General features: G+C 41.5%; 1 protein-coding gene and 1 long non-coding RNA gene across 2 annotated transcripts; both read left to right on the top strand.

The window, feature by feature from the left end:
• Positions 1-456: 456 nt before the first annotated feature.
• Positions 457-14818, top strand: LOC107565455 (centrosomal protein of 170 kDa protein B-like; the record flags this gene model as incomplete). Its single annotated transcript, XM_016250698.1, has 16 exons — positions 457-489; positions 900-1014; positions 2104-2220; positions 2318-2815; positions 3315-4432; positions 9423-9599; positions 9727-9853; positions 9970-11661; positions 11820-12045; positions 12147-12306; positions 12606-12644; positions 13079-13210; positions 13385-13473; positions 14394-14487; positions 14577-14631; positions 14763-14818. Coding segments are annotated over exons 1-16 (4728 nt in total), but the record flags the coding sequence as incomplete, so codon positions are not given.
• Positions 14819-14820: 2 nt separating this feature from the next.
• Positions 14821-15202, top strand: LOC107565449 (uncharacterized). Its single transcript, XR_001606375.1, has 2 exons — positions 14821-14869; positions 14974-15202. It is a non-coding gene; the product is annotated as an uncharacterized lncRNA (long non-coding RNA).
• The last annotated feature ends 2613 nt before the right edge of the window (positions 15203-17815 follow it).

Genomic DNA, 17815 nt, shown 5'->3' with positions numbered 1-17815 from the left:
CAAGAACATGGTCAACTATAATTGAATTGTTTTCATATCATGAAAAAATTTATTTTAATACCTTAACAAAATTTTGATGTATTCTTCCTCTCAATATAACATACTCCTCATATGTTGAGTGTTTAACTGAACCTGAAGTGTGATTAAAAGTAAGGAAACAGAGTACATAGCAGAGATCTAGCACATGATTCTGGAAGTCCTCAAAGACCTTAAGTTGTAGAAGCATGACTCCAATGACAGACACTGTCTTCTCTGCATAATTAGGTCAGGGTCCGTCCCCCTCCACTAACATCTGAACAGGGTCTTGCAGAGTCAGCAGAAACCAAGTCCCTATATTTCTATGAGAAATCACCTTCAGTCAACGAAGGGTTTATTAGTTTTCTCTCCAGTATCTCACTCCAGTTTACAATTTTGTGTCAATCTCTGTAACGCACAGGGGTATAATCTTGAATAACCATGACAACCCCTGTGGACATCAGAAAAAATGGGGTATAGTTCACTTGCAAAAATAAAGTATAGTTTACTTGCTAAAGTAAATAAACTAAAGTGAAGCATTGCAGATCATAGTCAGGGTTGTTCTAATTTGTTGTCCGTTCTGGTCAGCCAATCTTCCTTACAAGGCACCCTTCCAAAGGGAGGAATAGTTTGATTGGACCTGTGGTACAGCCCTCCTACAACTTTACAACACACAGGTCACACACTAGTCGTCACCATACAGACCCATGAACTGCACCATCCACAGTGTAGCCAGGATAATGATGTCATTCAACATGACCACTCCCATTAATTAGTGGGTGAGAACTTGCACAATTGGTGGCTGACTAAATACTTTTTTGCCCCACTGTATTTATATATTTATAAATGTATTCTTTTTGTTTGACTGCCCCCTACTGTGTCAGCATGAGAAGTACACCAGTCAGCTGCAAATGGGCATAAAATCTACAGAAAGCAAGCAACAGAACCTGCAGGAGGAAAAGTCCAAATTAGAGCGCTCTGAACGCAAGAGTCTCACAGGTGAGAGTGATCAAGTATGACCAAAGTCAGGAGAAAAAGTGAGAGAGTGATAAAACAAAATGCTTTGTAACATGGATTTCTGACAATAACATTCTATCTGTTAGCAAAGCCTTTGTTAATCTCTGTTTATCTGTAAGGCTGCAGTACAATGGCCTGATTTATTTGTAAACCCCTCCCAGTTGAGCTTTTGGTCAAGTGACAGATACTAAAGATAATCCTTGTGCCTTAGTCCAGCTGCTGGCAATGCACTGACATGTCCATCAATGAGCAGTCTGCACCACATGGCTCATGCAGCTCGCATCCTGTAAAGCCAAACGTTGAAAAGCTCATTAAATCCATGTGCATACAGTGGTGTCTAAAAGTCTGAAATCACTAGTGAATATATTCCTACACGTCATATTTTTTATTACATGTTATATTATCAGTTACAATTATAAAAAATAATAATTTGAGAAAAAATAGAAATGGAAGAAAGATATGAGGGTTTTTTACTGTTTAGATAAAATATTGAAGTAATAATAATAATAATTGTAATACTACTAATAATAATAATAGATAAACACATATATTAGTTATTATTATAATTATAATTAAATAATAATTTGATAATACTAAATTAATAATTTAGTATTAATGGACAACATTTAATGTGAAGTATTTAATTCCTAGATAAGCTTGCACATGGTAATTGTTTGTTCTATTGTAGTTATGTTAACATGTGTAATAAAGATGCTTGAGCAAAAAATTATAATTAATGCGCAGTATAATAGACGTTAGATTTTCTCAATAAAAACTTGTTTCAGGTGGGAAATTTATTTTAAAAAAACATACTTTTTACCCACTGAGAGAAGTGTGGAGTGTCATTCTCATTTTCTGGTATTTTGAACACTACTCATAGAACTTGATTGATAATATGGAAAATCTATAATGCTAATTCATCCAGTATACTGGATATTCAGGAATTCTGGATACTTCAGGAATTGCTTGTTGAATAAATTGTGCTTAGCATGGTAACCAGCTTTTCATCTCACTTTATCAATTATACCCCCTCTCGTTCTGAGTTTTACCTGTGTAATTGTTCCTCTTCAGAGTCACCTGTACCCCAGCCAACACCACTGTATGGCCAGCCATCATGGTGGGGTGAGGAGGACTCTGGGAACAAGGAAGCACACAATGAAGTACGAAGGTCAGGTGAGAGTCATTCAGGTAAGCAATTGTCCTCACTTATGGCCACTTTTGTGTTTTATTGATATGAATATTTGTCTTACCATATTTACAGTTTGGTGTGGGTGTCTCTTGACAGACATCACAAAGGAGGCCCCGACAGCTGAGGATGAATTTAACATCTCTATTCAGGAGATCCATGACGGCCAGGCCAAGTCAACCTACCCATACCACAGAGAGCCCAGTTATTTTGAAATTCCAACAAAGGAGTTCCATATACAACCCAAGTCCCCAGCAACAGATTTAATCGATATTCCAACCAAAGACACCAATGTTTCTCTAATTTCTACACCTCCAGTTGTCCAGAGTCACGCTTCTTTTACTATAGAGTTTGACGACTGCATGCCAGGCAAAATTAAAATCAAGGATCATGTGACTAAGTTCTCCTCTCGTCAGCGTAGCAAACAGCAGCAGCAGCATTCTCTGGTAGCCACACCCACAGAGGTTCTGTCAGCTGAGAGCAAGGTGGCAGATTGGCTTGTGCAGAGTGATGTCAGTATGATGTGCAGGCGGCCTCCATGTGAGGATGTGTACAGCACTAAGAGTGACTTGGCGATGCATATTCGGACGCTCAAAGGTAAGAGACATCTTGCGCTAACATTAAAAATGCACTTTCTGTAAGACTGGTTATGTTGCCTGCTTTTGGTAGGTGTGGTTTAAGCCTGGAATACACTACATGATTTTTGCCCCGATTTCCCACCGATTTACAGTCTGGAGAAGTTGACGCTAATTGCCGAAAATCAAAGCCAGTCTGCAGATTTGAGTTGACAGATTCATGTATGATGCCTAGTGTTTAAAAAATCTGTTCAGATTTTAAAAGTCGAGTAGTGTATTCCAGGCTTTAGTGATGCAGGGTAGCTGCAAACTTCAGAAAATAATGAACAAGCTACTATTCAATTGTAGTCCCGATGTTGTGTCCTGATTTTAGCAGAATTCCTTATTGCAGAATTTAAATACAGGCTACAAACCATGATTATTTGAATGACTTTTTATCACATTATTCTCTTTATAATTATTTGCTTTAAATCAATGCATCAGAATGACTATAATTTAAGTTATATCTGTAAACTTAATAGGACACCATCATGAAGATGGAACCCAGAGTGATTCAGAAGACCCTGTAATGAAAGAACAATGCAGCAAGTCACATCGTTCCATGCAATCACAATCATCAGTACAGTCACACCAGTCAGCTCAATCAAGGAAATCCGAACCATCCGAATCAGTTCTGTCCCAAGAGTCTGTCTCAGTGCAAAAGTTTCATCATCCCCAGTCAGTCTCTCCACACAAATACCATCAAGGACAACGTGATGAAAGCGAGGTTCATCCTGTTCAACAAGCCTCTTCTCCTCCCCAGACAGAGGTTAAGTCCATTCACCCTGAGCCTCACACCCAGCAGGCCTTCATTATTGAGTTCTTTGATGATAATCCCAGAAAGAAGCGGTCACAGTCCTTTACCCACAACTCTGCGCATGCTGACTCCTACTCTGCATTGAAGGCCAAACTAGAGAGGCGGAAAGGTCTGGCTCATGGGGAAAGGCCCGCCTCTGTGCACGGGCATGTTCCTCCAACGCAGCAAATCACTGTTCCACTGAAAGGTTCAAGCCATGGAAGTTCTCAGCGATCAAGCTCACTGAAGAGAGAGAAGACAGAAGACAGTGGGACCAGCACATCTTTATTAGGGACCTCGTCTCGCTCTTCACCAGCCATCACCATTAAGCCTTTTGGGAGTGTCGGCAAGAAGTCCAAACTAGCTCAGGAATTTACTGCAGAGTTCTTGAAGGATACGGGAAAGACTTCCTCTCCTCCCATGTCTGCCCCACCTGTGATGATGTCCCCATCACACACTCTTTTACCCTCCTCAGCAGAGCCACCTGGACCCTCATCTGTATCATACCCATCTTCTCCATCCCAACTACCTGCATTATCCCAGTCTCTTCTTCCAGCAACGTCGCCTGTCTCCGTCCCTCCCCAAACCCCAGGAAGGTCTCCAGTTTCTAGTGCCTCCCTACTCTGCTCAGCTGGGTCACCTGTGCCACCGTTTTCACCACTGTTAGTTAGTGGTGTTGAAACTAAGGGCTCAAGGGTGACACGAACTGAGGAGGAGGACAGTCTGAGTGATGCTGGTACCTACACAATTGAGACAGAGTCACAAGATAAGGAAGTGGAGGAAGCTAGAAGTATGATTGATCAGGTGACAAACCCTTTTTTCTTTTTGTTAAGAAAAGATAGACACTGTATTACCATTGGTGTATACCAGAGTCAAAATTCAGAGTAGTCAGTGATTGACTTTAAAGTGCCCCTATTATGGATTTTAATCTCTAAGTGAATGAAAACATCCTGCAAAGTTTTGAATCTGAAAGTGCACAGTGTATAAAGTTATTGTCTCTCAAAAGAAAGAGTCGACTCGGAATCTTTGTAAAGAGTCGTTTTTAAAATGAATCCCAAGCTGTTTCATGTTGACGTCAACATGAAACATTAGCAAATTGCCAGCCCACTTGTTGGTCTTTTCGCGTTGGTCTGAATGAAAATGCAAATTCATTCTTTGTCACTAGGTGCCGCTTTTGGAGTGGTAAAAATAGTGGTTTCCCCGGTAACCCTGTACACAAAGCAGCACTGTGCTCACAAACGCTGCTTTATCAGGCATGATGAAATGGAAATGAGACCGATCGGACCAATCACCGCAGATTAGCGTCATGCAAAGGAGGGGTTTGGAAAAATTAATCATTGAGCAAATCGTTTAGGAGTCGTTGAGCAAGTAAGGTCAAAATAAATGCATATTATAAGACAATGAAAGTGTTTTTTGACCTTGCTTGAATGTCAACCTGTTGTTGGGGACTCCCAAAACCAAAATTTGAACCTTTAATTACCCATAATAGGGGCACTTTAACAATGATAAAGCAGGTGTACTTTGTAGATGTTAAGCTACTTTCTCCTATCCCGGTTTACTATGCAGATACAATAAGTAAGCAAAGTTGAGGAGTGGAAAACGTCTCAGTTATGTATGTAACCTTGGTTGCTCCGATGCTGTGATGACGTCATCGCTATGGGAACACCTCCGGTGTGACGAATGTCTGAAGCCCTTATACTATCACGGCAATTCATTGACCAAATAGCGCTTAGCACAGCCCTTTGCGTACATCACGTACGCTATATCAGCGTGCTGCGTGCTATTTCATCAGATTTACACATGATGAAGGAAGCGCTATTAGAGGTACGGAACGGCCAGCATCGCAGCATCTCGTTCCCTATTCAGGGAACCAAGGGTACATACGTAACCGAGACATTCCCTTTCATAGGTTCACTTCAATGCTGCGAGGACGTCATTGCTATGGGAACGCTACACCATAACGCCTTACGTACCTTGGATAGCTGGAAGACCAGGGAAAGCGTCTGCTCAAGCGGATAAAACCCGGGAGCCAGGAACCATCCTCACATCCATACTGTAGAACTTGATGAAGGTGCTAGGAGAAGACCAACCTGCTACTGCTCTTGTAGAATGAGCATGCACCCCTAGAAGTGAAGTCAAGCCACGCGCCTCATAGGCCAGAGAGATAGCCTCTACTATCCAATGTGACATTCTCTGTTTGGTGACAGAAGATCCTCTGCTCTTACCACCAAAACACATGAACAATTGGTCCGATCCACGCCACTGGGCTGTGCAGTCGACATAGACATTCAGTGCCCTCACCGGGCAGAGACTCGGACTATATGACCCCGCCTCAGCAGGGGAGAAAGCCTCTAAGATCACTTGCTGAAAGCGAAAGGGAGTCGAAGCGACCTTAGGAACATAATCAGGTCTGGGTCGCAGTAAGACTTTAACCAGCCCCAGGACAAAGTCCATACACGAAGGGCTGATGGAAAGAGCCTGCAGATCCCTACCCTCATCAGGGAGGATAATGCCACCAGAAGAACCATCTTAAGTGTCAACAGTTTCTCTGACACAGACTCCAATGGCTGGCCTGACTCGTGCGAGGCGGAAAGGTCTAAGCCGTCTCGAACCCTGCATGAAACGGGAAACCAGAGGATGACGACCAACTGAAACACCCCCAATGGGTATGAGTTCAGCAGATATGGCTGCCACATACACCTTAAGAGTGGCAGGAGTCACCCTCTCAGAAAAACGACTCTGAAGAAACTCCAGTACCGATGCGATAGGGCAATGGACTGGGTTCAGATTGCGTTGCTTACACCAAGAGGCAAAAAGTCTCCACTTAAGGGCATACAAGCGTCTCGTGGAGGAAGCCCTAGAATTAATAATGGAGTCGGTAATCTCAGCCGAGAGACCGGAACACATTTGAACACTCCGCTCAGGGGCCATACGCATAACCTCCATAAATCCGGCCGAGGATGCCAAATCATACCCTGAGCTTGCATCAGCAGGTCGTGTCTGAGGGAAACCTCCCAGGGAGGGCCGACTAGTAATGATGGTGAAGTGAAGCATTCTGAACCAGCGAAGCTTTCAACACAATTGTATCGTAAAAAGGTTCATTACTCTTAAGCTTTTCAAAACAGTTTATGCTGTGGCCATCTAGTGGTCATAAAAATAAATAACACCTTCCAAAGTGTTATGTTCCATTACAGCCAGTGGTTTCACATCTGGTTCTACAACTGATTCTTTGTTTTATTATATTTTATATGAATAATGGTCATTGTCAAAGTCATTCATTTGTGTCAGTGTACTGGCACTAAAAATAAGTAAAATAAAAAAAACATAAATTCAAAAATTAAATCTATGATCTGTTTATTTTAACTCTGCCTCAGTCCTTAGACTGTTATTTCATGGCCAAAGTAAATTTTTGATCTCAATATATAAATTACGATTAAAAAATAAATAAAAAAACAATGCTAACACATTAAATTTGTAATATAATGTAAAGGAAACGGTGCTGAGGTTCGCTTCGTTTGAACCAGATACTGAAGCAATCACATGGTTTTCAGACGAATGCAGCTTCAGACGTCATAGATCATGTGCTTTTCTCAAAACGAATCAAGCTCCGATACAGTGCTTCAATGTGAAATGTGTTGTTTTTTTGATACAAGCTTCGAAGCTTCGGTGTTGAACGTAACATCACTACCAGCTAGCAGACTGACCAGGTCTGAAAACCACTTCTGAGTGGGCCACAACGGGGCCCCCAACAGCAAATGTTCCACTCTGTCCGACTGTACTCTGAACAGAACCACTGGCAGCAGCCAGATCGGAGGGAAAGCATACAGACAGGTCCTGGGCCACTTGTGAGCCAGAGCATCCAGACCCAGAGGCGACAGAGGAGACAGGGAAAACCAGAGCGGGCAATGCGTAGTCAAGCTCGAGGCAAACAAGTCCACTTTCGCTCGGCCGAACCTCTGCCATATGAGACTTACCACCAGGGGGTGCAGTCTCCATTCCCCGGCCTCGAGAGCAAGTCCGTCCCTGAGTTCAGGAGACCTGGAACATGGGCTGCTCTGACCGACAGGAACTTGGTCTGAGCCCAAAGGAGAACATGTCTCGCCAGCCTGCAGAGGGGGCAGGAACGTAACCCTCCCGGGCAGTTCAGGTACAAAACCACAGTCGTGTTGTCCATCCTGACTAGAACGTGGCAACCCTTCAACTGAGGTAAAAACGTCTCCGGTTACTATGGTAACCTCGGTTCCCTGATTGCGGGAACGAGACATCATGGATACATTTCTCCGTTATGGGAACTCCTTCCCTTCCAACCTTTCTTGAAGTCCTATTGGCTAACGGCAGTCCAAATGACTGGCCAATTGTCACAAAGTATGCAAATCGCATGCAAATTCTGACGAGCTCGAGAGGCAGTATAAAAGAAAGAGACTTCTAGGATGGAGCTGAGTTTGGCACGAGATGTGCCACAATAGTCTCTTCAACGGCTGGCATCGCCACATAACCGTGTTCCACCATTTTAGAAATTGTGGTGAAATCAGCTGCAGCAGGATTAGTGATACGCGCCAAGAACGGTTGTTTCACCTCGGCAACCGCAGAAACAGAATGGCGGGGTTTAGACGCTAGGCCTCCTTTCTTAGAGAAGGTCGCGAGTCTCGAGCGCAACACCTTTAGCCACAGGCTATCACAGTGTTGACAATCAGATAGGCCGTTAAGCGCCGCCTGAGCATGTTAAAAGCCCAAACATAGCACGCACCTGTCGTGAGTGTCACCTCCTGCAATGAACCTCTCACATGGCTCGATACAACTCCTGTAGCTCATTGTGTCCGCTGAAGAGGAGTAAACTGCTCTTGATGAAAATAGCTGAGAACACGATGAAAAGAATGCTTTCCTACGGGCAACAGATGATCTGCTTCCTGAAGGAAATGAAATAGCACGCAGCACTCTGATATAGCGAGACTTCTAGGATGGAGCTGAGTTTGGCACGAGATGTGCCACAATAGTCTCTTCAACGGCTGGCATCGCCACATAACCGTGTTCCACCATTTTAGAAATTGTGGTGAAATCAGCTGCAGCAGGATTAGTGATACGCGCCAAGAACGGTTGTTTCACCTCGGCAACCGCAGAAACAGAATGGCGGGGTTTAGACGCTAGGCCTCCTTTCTTAGAGAAGGTCGCAAGTCTCGAGCGCAACACCTTTAGCCACAGGCTATCACAGTGTTGACAATCAGATAGGCCGTTAAGCGCCTGTTGCATGTTAAAAGCCCAAACATATCACGCACCTGTCGTGAGTGTCACCTCCTGCAATGAACCTCTCACATGGCTCGATACAACTCCTGTAGCTCATCGTGTCCGCTGAAGAGGAGTAAACTGCTCTTGATGAAAATAGCTGAGAACACGATGAAAAGAATGCTTTCCTACGGGCAACAGATGATCTGCTTCCTGAAGGAAATGAAATAGCACGCAGCACTCTGATATAGCATATGTGATGTACGCGAAGGGCAGTGCTAAGCGCTATTTGGCCAATGAATTGGCGTGATGGTATAAGGGCTTCAGACATTCGTCACACTGGAGATGTTCCCATTGAGATGACGTCATCGCAGCATTGAAGTAAACCTATGAAAGGGAACTGTGGCTCTGTGGCACTTTCAAAGCATTGTGCATTTGTACGAAATGTCAACTTCTGTTTCAACTGCTGGTGTGAGTTTGGGTTGGCACCACCTGTTTGACCTCTTTGGTCTGAACAATGGAAGACAGTGGTATTTGAGAAACATGGTAAATCATATTTGTTCATATTTCACAGGTGTTTGGTGTTTTAGATGCACCAGAATACAGTGGTCAGACACTTGGAGTTTATAGGCCTGTGATTGATGATGGTAAAGATGAGCAACTATTCTTGAGTCATAGCCATGGTATGGCAGCTGATGTAATGTCAACATCATCACAGGGCCATGGTGGGGACCAAGTCATCTCACTGCAGGTATTGCAGTTACATATAGCTCAGACAGCACTGCCCTCCTTCATTACTGAAATACTGTGCCCGACTGTGTTGCTGTAAACAATTGATAAGCAATTATGATTGTTAGTTGTTACTCTTTTTGATTTAGACACATCCTGAGGTAGGAGGGCCTAAATGGGTCTCACGATGGGCCAGCCTAGCAGACACTTACAGTGATCCTGGCGCTACTCAAGGAACTATGGGAATTCCACCCCAAAGTGGGCCTGCAGACAGAGGTATGTTCTTTGAAAACCACTAGTGGTGTTTGAACAATTGAGCGTTTCTATACAATTTTCGATTTTATGTATAGGCCAGCTAATTCATAACTATTTTCACTCTTATCATTTTTAAGATGACAGTGTGACATCAATGATTAGTCAAAGCTTGGATTTCTTTGAGTCAGAGGGCAGTCAAGTTTCCAGGACCAGGAGACTACTTCCTCAGGTTCCACCTGGAGAAAAGATGGAGAACACAACCCCTAGTATTTTGATTCGGCATGAATCAAACATGGACCATGAGCCACCAGAGAAAGGTTCCCGAGCACCACAGCAGCAGGACTGCACTCAGAGGCTATGTGTCCAAGACGATGTGGACCCAGACAGTCTGAGTGACACTAGCCGTTCAGACGACAGCTCTATCCTTGATAGGAGTGGAAGGAGCCAAGGAAAGAGAGGAACTACAATACATTCACCTTCTGAAAATGTTAACCATTCCAGAGGGTTAAGAGAGTTGCCAACACCCACTCCTAAACCCACCTCATTTTATATTGGTTCTGAGGATGGTTCATGCAAGTCAGATGTGTCCAAAAGTCCAGTTCTTTCACAGCCAGAGAGAGACTCCTTTCCCAAGTTACCTCCAACAACTGTCTTGATACGACATTTGAGTGGCCATGAGTCCAGGCGTCCAGTGAAGCCTAACTCATCAGCCCCAAATCTTCAGACGCATAACAGGGATGTGGTGCCCACCAAAGAGACCGCAATGTCATTTGTTCGACAGGAGAGTTTTACCAAAGATAGGCCAAGTGATAACATTCAAGTCAAGAAACTGCCACATATCTCTAGTCATCCTGCTTTGAGAAGCTTGGATACCGAGGAAGCTGTTCGAGATACATTTCTCTATCCTAAGGAAGCAGAGAAATCTTTGACATCACCAGAAGAAAAGTTACCTGAATCTAGTCAACGATCAAAAAAAGGAAGCTGTCCTGCACAAGAGGACTCCCTTTCTGGTGATTCAGATGTTGATACTGCCAGTACTGTAAGCATGGTCAGCAATAAAAATGCTCCTGTCAGTGCAAATAAGAAGCACACATCTGCAGGTGATATGCGTAAAGAGAAGTCATCTTCTGGTTTACAAGACAAAGCACGACAACCTACAGCTCGTGAACGACTATCAGAAAAACGCAGAAATCATGCCCCTGCTGATAATACCAATAAAGCTGAACTAAGTTGTCGGCTACAGCTTCGTCGAAGTGCTGGTAACCGTGGTTCTTTAGACCTTTCGGATAATCAGCATGGTCAACAGCTGTGGCATGAAGCTGCGGCTTCTGACCATGAGTCAAGTTCGCGACCCAACAGCCGCAAAAGACTCACTGCACCCCTGCAGAAGGAGGACCCTAATAAGATGACCAAAGGAAGCCAACAGGTGCTGACCCGGTCCAATAGCCTTTCAGCCCCAAGACCAACCCGTGCCTCCATGCTCCGCCGAGCTCGACTAGGTGAGACCTCTGATAATGAGGGTGCGGAGACAGACCATGCATCTCAGAGCTCCGACCATAGTAAGACTCCTGCTGAGGGAAAGAAGCTGTCAAGACTGGACATTCTTGCCATGCCTCGGAAACGCACTAGATCCTTCACTGTTCCAAGTGACAATGAGTCCACCTCAAGCAAGCATGGCATTTCTAACCGTCCTACAGAAGCAAATAGCAGTGTGAGGAAAGGGGCTTCAAGTGAGGTGAGGCAGGCTACCAGCAAAGGGGCCGCATCAGTAGGGAAGCACTCCACCACCCGTACCCGTTCTAACCAAGTTAAACACAGTAGCACAACTGGTGAGTATCTTAAATCTCAGAGATGTTCTCTACCTACAGTTCCTCTAGACAAGACCACTAGAATTGCATAACATTGCATTTTTCGATATCACTGACAAAATTGTAATTTGATGTTTTGTTTAGAAATGTTAATTTCCCTTTTTTGTTTGTAATTTGAGGTTCCCACCGTAGACAAAAGAATTCAGATTATTCCTCTACCTCAGAGGAGGAGTTTGAGACCAATTCCAAACATAAACGCTCTCATGCCTCAGCTTCAACTCAGACACAGACCCCACAGAAGACCATTCAAATGAGGCTAAAATGTGGCTCTTTGGAAACAGAAGAGGACGAAACTCAGAATGAACACTTCCAGAACTGGTCTACTCATAGTGCAGAAATTGCCAGGTTATTGAACTTTTGTTGTTGTTGTGGTGTGATATGCTAATGGTTTCGCTAGTTTGTAATTCTTTTTTTTTTCATTTTACATATATGCTTACTTCCTTTAGGCTGAGTCAAGATTTGGCCAAAGATCTGGCCATCCTCGCACGTGAAATCCATGATGTTGCAGGGGATGGTGACTCCCAGACGTCGTCAGGCATGGGAGCTACCACTTCCCCAGGCTCCATGCCCAATACCCCAGCATCCACTATCTCAACCAGAGAGGAGGTGCACCTAAAGTTTGCTTGGTTAAATGACATCCCATCATATACATTGACCCATTCCATTACTTTTTTTAATATAAAGCAGAACATGCAGCAAATCTTTATATTTTCCTTATTAGCACAAAGAGGAAAAAATGTAGATAAAATGTAGGTAAGCGAGCCTGTTTGTTTTGGAGTCTTGGGTTGCTATACCATAGTACACCTCATGATAATTATATTGTGTCCCAAAAAGGACTAAGACTAAGGTAAACGTTTTTGTTTAATCTTGCATACGTTTTGTTGTATATTTTCTCTTTTGTGCAGAGACCATATGCATCATTACAGAGGTTCCTGTTACCTCAGGTGCTGGTGCACTCATTATTACCAAGTGGTCCAAAATTAATTAAATTACTTTCTCTGTGAGCAAGTATCGATGTACTAACAAACCTGCCTTTTGTATGCATGAGGGAATTCCCTAATGCATGGAAACTCACTTCCAAATTCACTCCTAAGGCTGTATGTTCACAAAACAGGTTATGTTCACATTAAAAATAATTTCCAAATGTATCTTGAAGAAACTAGGATCAAAGTTGCTGTGCTGACTGTGAACATAGAACCCTTTTCTATTCACCATTGAATTAGCATGACCACACAGATATCTTCCCAGAGATTTACTCCTGGAAGCCTCCATTGTAATCTGAGCTCTGAGATATTTGTCTCTTAACATCAAATTTAATCTGCCATTGTCATGTCCACGTTTTCTTACTGGTGCTTTCCCATCCCTGATTAATCTGCAGCTGGTACAGCATATACCCGAGGCAAGTCTGAACTATCAAAAGGTTCCTCCAGGCTCAACTAGTCCAATAGACCAGGACTCAAATATGAACGACCATGACAGTTCCAGACGTCGTCCCTGGAACCGTGAAGAGGTCAAATTTGGTCAAATCCTTTGCTCATTACACTAATAAACTGATCCATTAGTTATTTACTCAGGGTGTAATTGCCTGCATAGCCAATGGCAGTGCCTCTCAGAAACTGAATAGAAAAAAATGCAATTACATAATTTCTCATTTTAATCTTTGATTTTTTTCTTTAAATCACAGGTAATTTTGGACAATCTTATGTTAAATCCAGTCTCCCAGCTCTCCCAGGCTATCAGAGAGAACACGGAGCAACTAGCAGAGAAAATGAAGTATGAAGAAAAACGTTCATATTTAAAAACAAACTTTGGGTGGGACATCTTGAAGGGATTGTTCTTTCATTTTTTTCTTCTTCTTCTTTTTTTAAAGGTCATTATGCTGTAGTTACATCATGTCTACAAATTACTTGCTAGCTGTTACCAGGGGGCATTAGGAGAATGGAGAGTCTCATCCTAGAGAATATAACAAAATTTGTGTAGTCCAGGATGAGTCATCAGTATTTTTGGTCCATTTTCCCACAATAGAGACTATATATTTGAGATGTGTGTATCTGCTTAAGGTTAATTTTACTTTAGCATATACTGTATATACTGTGATTTTCAAAGCACACAATGCCTTTTGATTCTATTAAGATCTTTAAAACAAAGATCTAGCAATACTGTCCAGGGGCCTCATTTCTAAAATGTTGCACAGAAACCATCCTAAATTTGATCTTACGATCATTTCTCAAATATGCGTATGTGTGATTCATAGAATGAACATACGCACAGAAAACACACATACGCATCTCTTGCAGATGTGAAATCTATGAATCGCAGATGATCTTGAACTTGCGCGCAAATGAATGGTTTCAGCTCTCTGCCTTGTAAACGACTCCTAATTAATGTCATTAACGTGTAAAAGATTGCAGTCATCATCCAAATTCTTTCATTTAGAACAGCGAGCTGTAAGAACAGCTACATTTCCAAAAACCTGCAGTACTCCGACAAGAAAAAGTGCGTACGTCTACTCAGACACTGACGTGATGCTAAGCACTTTTTCACGTCAGACAGTTTTACAAATATGAGCGTTGGCATGGATTTAAGCGTACGCACACTCTAAGATCAAATCTGAGTTTACGCACGCTTTATAAATGAGGCCCCAGGTGTCTGTTTTTTGTCTCTAGTAGTCACAAATATTATGTCTCTTTTAGAGCTCTGTTTCATAACAAGACAGAGGTCTGGGAGGAAATAGAGGCAAAAATTAATGCTGAAAATGAGGTTCCCATCCTTAAGACATCTAATAAGGTACATTAATTTCAATGTAATTTCCAAAGACCAAACATTAATTTCAGAGATGTTTCTTTATTTTTGTAACATTTTCCTCACTTCGCAAGCAGGAAATCTCATCTATTCTCCAAGAACTGCGAAGAGTCCAGAGACAACTTGAAGGTGAGTTTATTAGCATTAGATTTTTACCTTTGACCATGTATTATACATATACATTATTATATTATAGTATTATACATTCTGGTCCTTCCCTACAGTACATCCATTGGTGTTTTATCTTTGTCATACCACAGTGATCAACACTATTGTTGAACCTGGAGGAATCCTCAAGATTCACCCAATGGGAACTTCTCCTCATCTATTCTCCAAGAACTGCGAAGAGTCCAGAGACAACTTGAAGGTGAGTTTATTAGCATTAGATTTTTACCTTTGACCATGTATACTATACATTCTGGTCCTTCCCTACAGAACATCCATTGGTGTTTTATCTTTGTCATACCACAGTGATCAACACTATTGTTGAACCTGGAGGAATCCTCAAGATTCACCCAATGGGAACTTCTCCCGGGGGAAAGACCAAATCTGCTTCCAAGGAGTTTAGCAGCCCCACTTCTGCTAATGCCAATGCAAGTGCAAAGCGAGGTCCCAGGGGGCCCGAGGGAGGTCGATATGTAGTATAAGCTTGCCTTCAACAAGGGCGTAGCCATTAGCTTGCTTTGCAAAAAACAAAACACAATCATGTCAATCATGTACTGCACATCTCTTTGGAAACTGTCATATTCGTGGCACATTTGTAAAAGTATTGTGATACTATTAGTGGTGCAAATATGCGGCATATGCTTTCTCAAAGACTGCGGACACACTTCACAAGCTAAAGCAGGTGTAAACATTGTTCTTTTCAACAGTTGTAATCTGTGGCTTGTTTGAATGATTATGCTAAGTTATCGTCCATGATTGAGTGAATGAGTCGGTGTGTCACTGTATTCCTGTACCATATCTGTTGTGGACTCATTGATTGAAAACCATGTAGTATTCAGTTCGTGTTCATTGTCAATCATGCAGTGCACTGGCTGCTACAAATCTTCAGTATTAAAAAAATTGAGTGAATACACAATACTAAATAAGTGCTTGCCTTCAACAGGGGCATAGCCATTAGCTTGCTTTGCAGAAAAAAAGATTCATGAGCTGTTTTAAATATAATGCTTTCAAAGATAAGAATCAAATATTGGTGCTTGAATATGGCTACTGTTGAATTCCCAGACATAGCAAGTTAAAATGTTGTTAAAAAGTAAGCAACTTTTGGCATAGATTGTTTCTTTTTGTATTTTTGTTTTGCAACTACACCACATATGTCTGGGGTGTCGGGTGTTTGTTTACGCGTGTAAGCGAGTGCTAGATTATGTAGAATCATGTGTGATGCTGTGAAGTATTGTTGCTGTGTGTTACAGGTGAAAACTTGAAAAACGGGTTACCTTCACCCTGCCCCTGTATATTATGCTTTTATGATTGTATGCAACAAAATGATTGTTTTTAATTTAGGATGACATAAAACTATTGGAGGAAACAAAAAGCAGCTGGATGTAACAGGCTATCCCCCTCTTGTTTGCATTAGCCATGCATTCTTTAAATGCCATATGCTCTATGTATTTGTGATTTTGAATGTTTTAAAAGCATCAAAACAATGTTAAGATATCATTTAAAAGAGAATGAAATCCAAAACAATATCACACAAATATTTAATTTAGAAAATTGCACATATATTAGCAGGGTAAGATACCCCTTGAGGCAAGATGATTTTTCTCTTGGCCATAGATGCCACAAAATGTCATCTCAACACAATTGATAAACGGCTATGCTCTTCTTAAAATTAGACTACCTAAAATGATATCTTTGGAATAAGACGCCCCTCCCACAATTGGCCTCAAGCAGCATGTTGTTTTTAATTTAATACATGGATACATTTAATTTAATTTAATAAACAATGTTTATTAATTCCATGAATTCAATGTACACTTCAGAGATCTTAACTTTTCATTAAAACCTTTAGGCTGAGTGAAATCATTCAGTTGGAATTTGTAGTGTTGCTGTAATGACTTATCTTCAATTAAAATATGGGCAACAAAATATGTAAATATTCATATGCTGTATAATGTAGTAAATGCACATTGTTAAGGGTGGCATCTTACCCATCTCACCCTACCTATTTTAGCTTGAGACTGGCCAGTATAGAATTATTGTGACATCCAGTACCTTCTGATGACAACAATGTGAATGTGCAGTGAACCATACAAACTACATACAAGAACACATTTCTGACTACCAGGGTCCCATCAACACATTAAATTATTTAGTAAACGACATGTTAGGTTTGTACTTGTTTTGTGTCTGTAATTGTGGTCTTCCATTACAGCATTTTTCCCCCCCATTTAATGTTATGATTGTATGCAACAAAATGATTGTTTTTAATTTAGGATGACATAAAACTATTGGAGGAAACAAAAAGCAGCTGGATGTAACAGGCTATTCCCCTCTTGTTTGCATTAGCCATGCATTTTTTAAATGCCATATGCTCTATGTATTTGTGATTTTGAATGTTTTAAAAGCATCAAAACAATGTTAAGATATCATTTAAAAGATAATGAAATCCAAAACAATATCACACAAATATTTAATTTAGAAAATTGCACATATATTAGCAGGGTAAGATACCCCTTGAGGCAAGATGATCTTTGATAAAAGTCTTTGCAATCCTGGTGTTGAGGTAATGTTTCTAAATATCTGCACTAAGAAATGATTGTATACAGCACTAGTTTTTTGATTTTGCAGTTCACCATCAAACAGTTTGCTTTAGTTTTGGCTGTGTGTTATGGATGGTTTGATGTACAGTATGTATCAAATGCAAATGAGATAATTATTTTGGAATTATTGCATGTGTGCCATATGTAATGTAGGTGAGCCAAAGCTAGGACTTGTGTACAGCTGTGTGTGTGTTCGCTTATAGAGCAGTACTGCAGCAAGTTGATGAACAACTAACATTTATAAAGCCTAGTAATTGCACACAAGGTGCAATTGTATGCTTTGTGCTGGAGTACTTATGCTCTCCTTATGTATTTCTAAATTTACTCTGTCACCCACAATACAAGGCCTGTAAATACATTGCCAGCGTTTAATGTTTCATTTATATTCAGTGTTTTATTCATGTTCTTGGATATTAATCTGAAAACACAAATTTACATTTACATTTAGTCATTTAGCAGACACTTCTATCCAAAGCGACTTACAAATGAGGACAATAAAAGCAGTCAAAACTAACAAAAGAGCAACAATATATGTGCAAATGACAAGT

The sequence above is a fragment of the Sinocyclocheilus grahami genome, unplaced genomic scaffold (genome assembly GCF_001515645.1).
Source record: "Sinocyclocheilus grahami isolate Dianchi unplaced genomic scaffold, SAMN03320097.WGS_v1.1 scaffold1002.1, whole genome shotgun sequence".
NCBI lineage: Eukaryota > Metazoa > Chordata > Actinopteri > Cypriniformes > Cyprinidae > Sinocyclocheilus > Sinocyclocheilus grahami.
This window is presented reverse-complemented; position numbering and strand designations above follow the sequence as displayed.